The following is a 10,883-nucleotide window of genomic DNA, read 5'->3' as shown; positions in this document are numbered from 1 at the left end:
AGGTAGGACAGTAGTTGATTTTTGGAATGATATTAGATTCCGCTAATTGAAAAACATGATCTTTAGTAAACGCGGTTGATATTTAAGAAAATTTTGACCAAAAACATGGTGCCAATTTTACGTGACGGCGACTATAGGTGGACTAATCAACCGAATTTCGAAGGTTCATTAATATTTTGCAGATAGTGTGCAAAGAAACCATTGTTCATACATATAACGGATATTCATATCATCAATCATATATGACGAACATCATAGCCAATCCTTGCAGTAGTATTAATATAAATGAGGTTATGACATGACAATAATCTGTTATAGTTACAGAATTGGAAATATGATTTACTGGCTATGAGAAATTTAAAATACAAAATGTGCTCTGTTTCATTTAAACCAAAATTATGTATAATACAGATAGATTCAAGAATTAATATTCATATACTCACACTCTTTCATGAATCATGACTTACAATGACCATAAGATTTGACTAAATGCAGTTTTCTCAACAATTTTAAAGTGATATTCACCATTATACTTATAGGACAAGCCCTGGATTGGTTTTATCTGTACTGGAGAACTATGACATTAATAACTGTTATAAATAATTGCTTAATGAATTCTGTAAACAATTTATGGTAGTGGCACAGTGGGATAGCTTGTAGATAAAGTTAAGATTATCTACTGATAAAATGACAAACACATGTTGAAAGTGATTAGCACATTTATAAGCCAATATGTATGTACATAGGTCAATATTTAAAAGTAACATAACTTCAAATAATATCTTTTGTAGAAAAGCTATCATTATATTAAATAATGTTTATTTAAAATTTAACTTCCTAAATATTGATTTTCCAAATTGTATTGATTTTTCACAAACATGTCTCTTTTCAAATACACAAAAACATGTTTAATTACATTTTATCAATAATTATATAAACAAAGATAAAAAAAAATTTTCGCTTTATTATTTTCCTAATTTTATGCTTACACAAATATACGAGAAGAATATTGGAACACATGATCTATCAACACAAGTTCAAAAAAATGTTAGAACGCTTGAGATAGTACAAATAATTTTGTTAAAATTTTGTTATAAATATAAATAAATCAAATACTGAAATGATTAATAAAATGCTAATGAATTGATATTTTAATTGATGTAGTTTTTGATTCAAAGTTCATAATGAATTGTATCTTTCTCTGAAAATCAGGCATCTTTCTTTTGTAGTTTCATTTTTCTGAAAATAAAAAACAAAAATAACTATATATACACATTTTATATTGCATTAGGAATAAATCATATAAATGTTAAAAATTAAATACAGGTATAAGTAGTCAAGGGGCATATTCAAGATTCAATGGGAAAAAAGGGGGGTATTTTTACAAAATGGTACAACATTACGATAAGTATAGTATGCATGTCTGAAAAGTTTTTTTTCAGTCCGTATCTATTAGTATTTTATTAAAATAATACTCTTAGACTACAGATTTTTTTATGTGTACTCCAGCTATCACTGTTTGTTATCCCATCTTTTATATAATGTCTTATATATAAACATAATGAAGTGTTGAAGTCCGTACATTGACTTATAACCGTTTACTTTTTTTAAATTGTTACTTGGACGGAGAGTTGTCTCATTGGCACTCATACCACATCTTCATTTATCTATATATTAAGTAAAAAAAAGAAGTCATTCTTTATTACTTACATGGGAGTTGACATAATCGGCTTTTTCTTTATTTGCTCTGGCTTCACTGGTGTTGATTCAATGGATCTGACTCTTTTTGTTTTCTTTTCCCTTTTTCTAGAAATAGAAGCAGCATCAATCAGTCTTTTCAGTTCGTCATCTTGAATGGTGAAGGTAGTCTCGATATTCTTAATTTGTATTTCATCCCCAAAATCATATTGTATACTTCCTGCGGTGTCCTTTTTCAAACAACCTTCAGCAAGAAAATTTGGCAACACAGCATCATGAGTCCAAACTGTGAATAAATATTTGATTTGACAGTTTATAAGTTTTGTGACTTTTACAAGTGCCGATTTTGGTGGCATCCAAAATTTGGGATGTTTTTGTTGCTTTCCTGGTGGTTTAATTGACATTTGACGAGTAGCTTCAAAACTCAATTGTTCGGATTTAATGCTAGCTGTAGCGTACAACCTTTTGACTATTTCAAAGTACACCTCCTCATTAATTGAAGCAGAAATTGGTTGCATTGAACCTGGATCATTGTTGAATTCAACCAATTTTTCAAGAGCTTCTGGTGTTTCAAAGATTGCAGATATCCATTTCTCGTGGGAAATCCCTTGAAATTTTGGAAGAAAATCATTTCCACCAATGCATAGTGCAATCACTAGCGTTAAGACATTCTGTCGTCCAAATCGTGCCTCTAGAATCTCCAGGATAGTAGTTATGCAGTACAGTTCAGATTTTTGTTTCTGAAGATAAACATAGACTTTGTTTCTGAATGAACCGTCACTTCGTCTCGTCCAGTGAATGGACAATGCAAATAAATGAATGATAAGACTGTCAACATCTGCTGATGTTACGATGCTGACAACTGTTTCATTTTCTTTTAAATTTTCTTTTATATCAGACAACCAATCAACCTGTGCCATTTCTGCTTCTCCTTTTCTTTGTTTTATATGGTTTAACGTTTCATGTCTTATGAAGCCTGATTTTGAAAAGTATGCTCGTACAGGAGTTGTGTGTAACTTGTATGGACAGGAGCATTCATCAATCTTGTGTTTAGTACACGTTTCTAGGAATAACTCACTATCTATATCCAAAACAACATCTTTTGTAATGTTCATGTTCTTAACATTTCGGGCAAGATAGTTACTTATAAGCCTTTTTCCAAGATCTGTATAACAGCTGACTTTGATAGCTTATGCTCAGATAACATTTCTCATCCAATCTTTAGATGTGAAATGGTTGAAGATGATATGGTTTGTCTTTTTTGTCTAGTTGCTGCCTTGAAGTCGTCAGGAGTAAAGCTGTACTTTTCTTCACATATTACTATTCTCTGCAAGTTTGGGAAATTGTTGGCGTTCAAAAAACGTTTAACTATTCCATTCTCAACATGAGATAAATATTCATCACCTGATGTTGCAGTTGTCTTAAATTTTACCCCTGCAAATTCTACAGTTGCATATTTGATGTTTTGTTGTATTTTGGCTGGTATTTCTGTAACATTCAGTAAAATAATGTCATTACTTGCAAGGTATTCCTCTAATTTGTGCTGTTCAATACATGGTATGCATAATGACAATACTTTTTGCAGTGCTCTCTTGATACTTGGAGATTTCTGAATGGTAGATTTTGAACAGTCTGGATTTACTATAGCCTGGCATGTATTCATCTCAGAACTGATGCAGTCAGCTATTGTTTTTTGTCTCTTAACAAATGCTGTTCTTTTTACTTCCTTCTTCTGAGCTTCTGATAATATTTTTGTCTTTATATTTGCTCTTCTGATAGTGACTCCTTTTGATGTTTTCAATCTTTGAAGAAGAGATGCTGGTCCCTTGACTGTTGTCAAATCAGGAAGATCATCAGTAGATAAATTGAACAATTTTTGTTGACAGGCATACTTCTTGACCATGTACTTTCCAGCACTATATGACTCCTTGTCTGAAAAAGCATCAGATAAAATTCGCTTTGTTTGTCCATAGACGTTCCTAGGAATTGAATCTTTTTCTAAACTCAGTGCTCCAACTCTTAATATTAGTTTAGCAACAGGTACAATGAATTTCAGGTCTTTTTCCGTGATATTGAAGTTGAGCTGTTTTTGTTCATCAGATGAAGAAATAAAAGAAATGTCCTCCTCTTCTTCATTAATGGCTGTTGTGTTTAATTGAGATGTATTCAAACCTCTTCTTGCGGACTGCACATCGGTAAAATGATCTACTATAGCCATTCTTGGTATGACTGAATCTATAGTTGATCTAGGTCTGAAACCCTTGCTTGCATCCTGATGGTCCATTTCCATTTCTCTTTGTGTATCTAAGGCGAAGTTCACATCACTGTCCTTGTGTGGTGTTGAAAACAAGGATTGCTTCATATTTTGGTGAAACGTTCCAGCTGTGTAGTGAACATGGAGTAAATCAGTACAAAAAGAGGCATATGATGTGGCACCATTTAAGAACGAAAATGGCAATGACGATTTTACACATCCAAGAAGAAGGTTGTAACCACTGGATCCTCCCATTCGCTCTGCAATGCTAATTCCAAAAACTTCTTCACAATGCTGCATTAAATCATCATGCAAAGCAAATGTGGCATTATTTTCCCGCCCCTTTGCCATAAAAGAGCTGAGACGGTCATACCATTGGGTTCGTAGGTTATTCAGGTCAGTTGATTTGATGTCTTGTATTAAATTGTTGGCTTCTTGCTTTGTTAATGTTGACACAAATTTCAGGAAAAATGCTAGATGTATTGCAAGTGCCAGTCGTTTTATATATCGTGCTGCTGTTTCAATATTTGATGATAATAAATCTACCAAGTCAGCTTCTTTATCTGTATCTTTCATGTATTTCATGAGGTGAAGTATTCCTGCATCTTTGTATCCAGAGAACAAATTAGTGATTTTGGACTTTTTTAGATGGAGTACTGGGAACTCTGGTAAGAATTGTCGAAACACTGGATCTTTATTCAGTAGAGTCAGTAGGTTCTTTGCAATTTTGTGGTCAGGTGCAAAAAGAATTCTGTCTTTGAAGAAAGTTCCTGGATATCGCCCAAGTTTCAACAAAATATCAAGAAGGATTTCTTTCAGGTGGGCTATATCGTCATCTCTTCCTTGTGCTGGCGTAGGATGCTTGCAAAGTAGAGGTGGGACCTTAAATTTTTGAAATTTTAGGCTTACTTCATCCAGTTCATAAAGTTCCAAGTTTGTTTCATCTGAAAGTGCTAATATGTTATTTTGATCTACTGGTTTCTTTTCAACTGATGGCGATTGGACAGTTTCCATTTCAGTAACTTTCATTGGTGTTTGAGTTATGTTTGAGATTGTGGAAATATCAGGTTCCTCAAATGAAATGTCTAACGGTTTGATGCCATCCATAAATTCATCTTCAGGTAAAAGTTCAGCCAAATATTCATCTTCTGCCAAATATACATCCTTTTCATTGTCCGACTCATAGCTATCTGACAGTGTTGGCAAAAAATCCTCCTCCTCCTGTTCTAAATGGTCTTGTAAAAGAACAGACATCATTGATATATCTAAATCATTCATTGACTTTTCCATAGCATTATCTTCATCTTCACTTTCATTTTGACAGGCAAATTGTTCTTCATGCAGGAAAATTGCCTGTAATGATTTGTTTAAATCATCAATAGTTATGTCACTAGATTCTTTGTCAGCAATCTGAAAGCTCATGTCCAAGTATTGTGAACAGTCTTCTATCAGTTTCTCTATGTTTGGAATTTGCATGGCAGGACCAAAACTTGTTTGAACATTTAATCTGTACAGAGCAATCTGTTCATCTTTTGTGCAGTTGAAAAGAAGGTTGTGGTCATCTTTGTCAAGTTGTTTTCTTTCAAAACATGGACAGTCGTCACCGCCTGTGCAGTCTTTCTCGTGCCATGTTTCTACAATCCTAGAATCCTTAGGTAACCCTTTAATTGTGATCGGCAGAGTACAAATTTGACTTGTTCGATTCTTACCAGGATCTGGATCAGCATGTACACTTAATCTAACTAGATTGTCCAAGTACAATATGGCATGACAGTCTCTCATGCAAACTTTTCTTGTTGAAAGTTCATCATTTATGGTGGTATACTGTAATGAGTACTTCTTGAGGAATGTTTCATAGTATCTTTTGTCTACATCAGCTAATGATTGGAGCCATCGTGATGCTGACTTTAAACTTCTAGTTGTACCACTTTGTCCAGTTACAGAGAAAACAGTTGATATTGAATGATAATTTACAATAAGTTCTTCAGTGTTAAGCTGCTGTACAATGCCATTATAATTTCTGTTTAAAATGTTCAGTCCAGAATCAAGAAGAGCATACAAACGTCCAATTTTACTGTATAGATAGTTGTCACCTTCATCTGATCTCCGAAGACTCTCCTTATTTATAAACAAACTGCCTAAAATAATTTGAAATTCCAGTGGCACTTCTACATACCATTCTTTAAGTAAATCAAATTGTCGCCAGTTCAAAGGCCTGTCAATGTATCCTGCAATACCTCTAAAACAATGTTCACAATAGATTATATCATTACAATCAATTGTGTCAGGGGTAAAGATGTCTGTATAACTCTCTTCAAGTTCTCTAGATACATAAAGTACTTTGTCTCCTAATTTTTTGGAAAAGTAATCATCACGTATGTGAAATTAATGTACTGCGCTGATTGAGCAATTCTTACAATTGTACGTTGAAAGTATATTTTCCTCCATAAATATAATTTCTGGAACAACAACTCCATGTTTTTTTATGCATATTTGATCTTAAAAGTGTTGCATGGTCATCGTATGTCTGAAAATCTGTTGCTGATTCTACCTCAACAAAAATATGAATTCCATGACTATGGTCAATGCATAAAGACTCGATACACTCTGCAGCGACAACTGTATACTCATTAGATATACTATCGTTAAAAGGAATCTTTGTGATTCCATCATAAGTATGTGTAATACCATGCAGTGTTAAGGTCTCTCCATTGATAACCTCCGATGCTTCTCTGCGTCTCTGATTTTCATAGATTAAACGTGAACCATCAAATGAAAGTTTTTTTCCGACATCTGCAGCCTGTTTTAGCTTCAGCAAAAAAAGTTTTTTTCTCCTTAAAGATTCTTCATACTCTAATTCAGTTCTATTGTTCTTCCAAAACTGATGTTCAAAAATGGTTATTTTGCTCCATTCTTCATTAGTAAATACTGTTTTATAGTTTACGTAAAGAGTTTGAATTGCTTTTTCATTTGACAAATATTTATATGATCCAAATATATTCAGCTCAGAAATTTCTCTGTACAAATCTAGTGTTGAAATGTTGTCTTCTTTTTTTCTTTTGGTGCAGAGAATGTTAGAAATTTCTCCAATAATATTATTACAAACGGCAAAGTCGTTGATATGATTTGCAGTATATAAAAGAATACCTTGAAATGTTACATACACTTGATCATTGCTTGTCCTCAATAGATTCCTCTTTGATAGTTCCACTTTTAAATTATCTGGGCGTACGCTTTTATCCGCTTCTTCTCTTTTACTACGGAGAAACCCAATGAAATCAGAGAGCAACAACAGAATTTCATCTTCCTCCTCAGTAAATGCAAGACCTTTTAGTGTTGGAACAATCATAGACGACATTCTGTAATTAAAAAAACTCATTGTTATTTTTTTTAAATTTGTATCTGATAATAATTTGATTCAACTCTCATTGAATTCAAGTTTTAAAATTATTCAAGCGTATGTGGGAAACTTCAGCATTTATTTCATTAAAATTTTACTAAACCCAGCTTTCCTTATATAACTGTGCTACATGTATTCACTCTAGAGTCTTGATATAAAACAAATTATGCATGTTGAGCTTTTCAAGTCCCCATCTTGCACATGCTTCATTTTTTCAAGAGAAATTTTTTTTAAATATTGATCGTCCACCATTGAAGAACTTATGTCAGAGATATTGCTAATATTAACCTATTGTATAAGAATTTTTATGAAAATCTGACAAGAATTGTTCGCGTGATCGTGTTAACAAGACTGGACGGACAGACGGACGGATACAGGGGGTGGGGCTGTATTTCAATGTCCCCCGCAAAGTGTTACAATAAAAACAGACCTAAAATGTTCAGTAACATTTGGCAAAGATACACTAGTGCACCCCCCTTTTTTTTGTAAGTTTAAGGGTTCTTGTTAAGCTTGTATTTATTCAGTTCGTGTAAAGAATCTTAGTGACATAAAAGGACTACTATTTTTCTTTATTGAATTATTTAAAACTGGATTTAATACGTGTGTTACTTTACAGAAAAAGTGTTCGAAATTCATCTATATTTGCCCGATAATTCATAAATAAAAAGAATAAAAATACTTACATGTAACATCTGCATGGTCTTTTTTGCCTCCGAAGTTAGATAATATTTGGAACTGTGAACAATATAAACTACAATAAAAAAAATCGTACAGAATAACAATGACTAAACACACATGAAATTTCTAATAAATATTGTGTGATTTAATTAACCATTTTACACCTTCTCTCCCATTCTTCTTCCCTTTATTTATAAGTATACATTTATAAAACAGTCAAATTTATCAATAGATGTTTATAATTCGAAATGAATAAATAACATCAAGAAGTTTATATATATTTAGAAGCACCTATCCAACTTCTTTCTTAAATTGTTTTAAACAATACCAAAACAAAAAAGTCGAAATTACCGCAAAAATATATCAGTAAAAAAATAAACTGAAAACATATTTTTACATATAACATGTATATATATATTCCTCTAAAAGTAAATGTAGATGTACAATAAAATATAATTCTTATTTATTTTTTTATCAGAATATATTCATTCATAATTCATCATGTTCATATATATTTGAAATTTTAATCAATACATACCAATTAATTACTGTCTTTAAAACTTTATCATTAATTTCTCCTTGCATCTGCCTTTCTCTTTCTCCTTCTTTTTCTTTATATAATAATACCAGGTCAAAAGAACCGTTAGATTATATTTGACACTGACACTCTTATACATAGTACAAGCTCAGTAGGGTGCTACAGATAACAATTTGCAGAAGCTGTCTGCTAATAATCATAACAAATATAAGAAATCTGATACTCCCTAGTAACTAGTGAGATTTTTGGGGCTAGACTATACAGTAATTACGATTTACAATTAAAGATTATTAATGATAACATTAGAAGTTCTGGACTTTTATCCTACATGTATATTGACCAACGGGCCCATGGCACACAACAGTCATATTTCGGACTTGGTGCAGGCATTGTCCGAAGAAAATATGAAACTCATTTTTTTTTATAATATATAAAAAAGAAGATGTGGTATGATTGCCAATGAGACAACTATCCACAAAAGACCAAAATGACACAGACATTAACAACTATAGGTCACCGTACGGCCTTCAACAATGAGCAAAGCCCAATAGTTGGTTTAAATATATTGACTTATTAGTTGAACAATAAAAATACATTATTAATTAAGAAACACACTTTGTAAACATAAATCACATACATACTTAACAGATGAATAAAACAATCAAACATTTTGCTATGATTTGGAAATAATTTAATTTTGGATGTAACGCGTCTTCTGATTGGCCGACGTTATTTTGATATGATCCCATAGAATTAATTTAGTCATGTGACCGTGACGTCATCAACGTTTTTTCATGGTTTTCTACGGTTAAAAATGAAATTTAGAATTAAATTATAAGAAATGACTGTAATATTTTTTTTCTGTCTATTCAAAATAACATAAAAAAAATATGGTGTACACTGCTAAATAACTCGCTAACCGCGTTATTCAGTCTGCCCCAAATTTTTTATGTTATTTCTTCATAGACAGAAAAAATATTACAGTCATTCCTTAAATGAAATTGAGATTGGAAATGGGGAATATTTCAAAGAGACAACAACTCGACCAAAGAGAAAAAATAGACGTGGGCCACCAATCGGTCTTCAACGTAGCGAACAAATCCCACTCCCGGAGGTGGTCCTGATCCGCCGGCCTCTAAATAAAAAATGTGTAGTACTAGTTCAGTAAATAATGACGACATACATAACTTCAAAACATACGAATGAACCGATATTATAAAACATACAAATCTAACAAAGGTCAGAGGCTCCTGACTGGTGACAGGCGAAAAATGCGGCGGGTGGGATTAAACATGTTTAATGATATTTCAATCCTCCCCATAAAAGCTTTAGCCAATGAGGAATACAGAAACACACAGCAATACGTACAGTAAAACTCAGTTTAAAAGAAGTACGAATCCGATGTCACAATAGGTGACAACAGAAACTAAGCAAAATGACAATGATACATAAATTAACAAAATACTTAAACTGCCAGCTCCAGACTTCCATTCCACTGATTGACAGATTATGTCTTCATCATATGAAAATAAAGTAACATTTTATCATAACAATTATGAGAAGAACATAACCCGTATCATGCCAACAAAATATATGTGTTTTATCATATGCAAAGACCCTATGAGTGATTCAATATATACCAAAATATGCCATCATTAATGACCTGACAGCATTGTAGCTATATCCCCTTCGAATCAATCTGTGAAAAGGGTTGATTAGCTTTTGAAGTGGATGCCGATCCGTTTGTACTTTGTACAGAATACTGCCATAAATGATTGGATGGGAAATAGTTTGTGACATCTCAAACTCTTGTGTAATATTTTTTCAGTAGGTATTCAGAAAACAAATACCAGAAAGATGCCTTAGATTGTATGGGACTTTTCAAAATATTTTAATCGATAAATTTTTTCTTTCAGTTTCATATTGAATTAAAACAAAATAACGCTTTCAGACTTTTACTGACAAATCTGTGACATAACCGTTAATTCTAATGCAATTCGTTTGTAACGATAATTTTCATTGAACGTTGACAAATATTTTAAAGGGTTAGATTCCAGGTTCTATCAGTCTATAACAAAAGAAAGCCACTGTTTAAAAATCTTATTTTTTCGTTTGGTAGGTAATTCTCTGAAATAAACAAGAAAGTCACATTTTGAGCCTCAAAATCTTCTTTTTGTCTACATCGAAACCATTCTGAAGTAAAAAAGACGTCTAATGTTTATGTTTGACATCAATAGTCTACATATGACGTCACATTGTTAACATGCAAAAGATGATGCAATAGTTTGCGGACTTGTTCATTTGTGTAATTTTAA

The 10,883-nt window shown here is 32.4% G+C and overlaps 2 protein-coding genes across 2 annotated transcripts; both read right to left on the bottom strand.

Moving 5' to 3' along the window:
* Window positions 1–551: 551 nt before the first annotated feature.
* Window positions 552–2,813, bottom strand: LOC143055601 (uncharacterized). Its single transcript, XM_076228766.1, has 2 exons — window positions 1,711–2,813; window positions 552–1,239 (listed from the first exon to the last, which is right to left on the bottom strand). The coding sequence occupies exons 1-2, from the start codon at window positions 2,811–2,813 to the stop codon at window positions 1,209–1,211; spliced, it is 1,134 nt and encodes a 377-aa protein (XP_076084881.1). The 3' UTR covers window positions 552–1,208.
* A 95-nt stretch (window positions 2,814–2,908) lies between these two features.
* On the bottom strand, window positions 2,909–8,788 carry LOC143055600 (uncharacterized). Its single transcript, XM_076228765.1, has 3 exons — window positions 8,569–8,788; window positions 8,036–8,103; window positions 2,909–7,311 (listed from the first exon to the last, which is right to left on the bottom strand). Exon 3 carries the CDS (start codon window positions 5,732–5,734, stop codon window positions 2,909–2,911), a length of 2,826 nt encoding a protein of 941 aa, XP_076084880.1. The 5' UTR covers window positions 5,735–7,311; window positions 8,036–8,103; window positions 8,569–8,788.
* Between the last annotated feature and the right edge of the window lie 2,095 nt (window positions 8,789–10,883).

Source organism: Mytilus galloprovincialis, chromosome 12, assembly GCF_965363235.1.
Source record: "Mytilus galloprovincialis chromosome 12, xbMytGall1.hap1.1, whole genome shotgun sequence".
NCBI classification, from domain to species: Eukaryota; Metazoa; Mollusca; class Bivalvia; order Mytilida; family Mytilidae; genus Mytilus; species Mytilus galloprovincialis.
The sequence above is the reverse complement of the archived record's forward strand: the minus strand, read 5'-3'. Positions and strand labels throughout refer to the sequence as shown.

Bases quoted from the DNA above. Each gene is read 5' to 3' on its own strand.
- LOC143055601 (XM_076228766.1), bottom strand. From the start codon at position 2,813: ATGAACATTACAAAAGATGTTGTTTTGGATATAGATAGTGAGTTATTC. The intron at 1,240-1,710 runs GTAAGTAATAAA...TTTTATTTTCAG, and splicing joins CCGATTATGTCAACTCCCAT to AAAAATGAAACTACAAAAGA.
- LOC143055600 (XM_076228765.1), bottom strand. From the start codon at position 5,734: ATGAGAGACTGTCATGCCATATTGTACTTGGACAATCTAGTTAGATTA.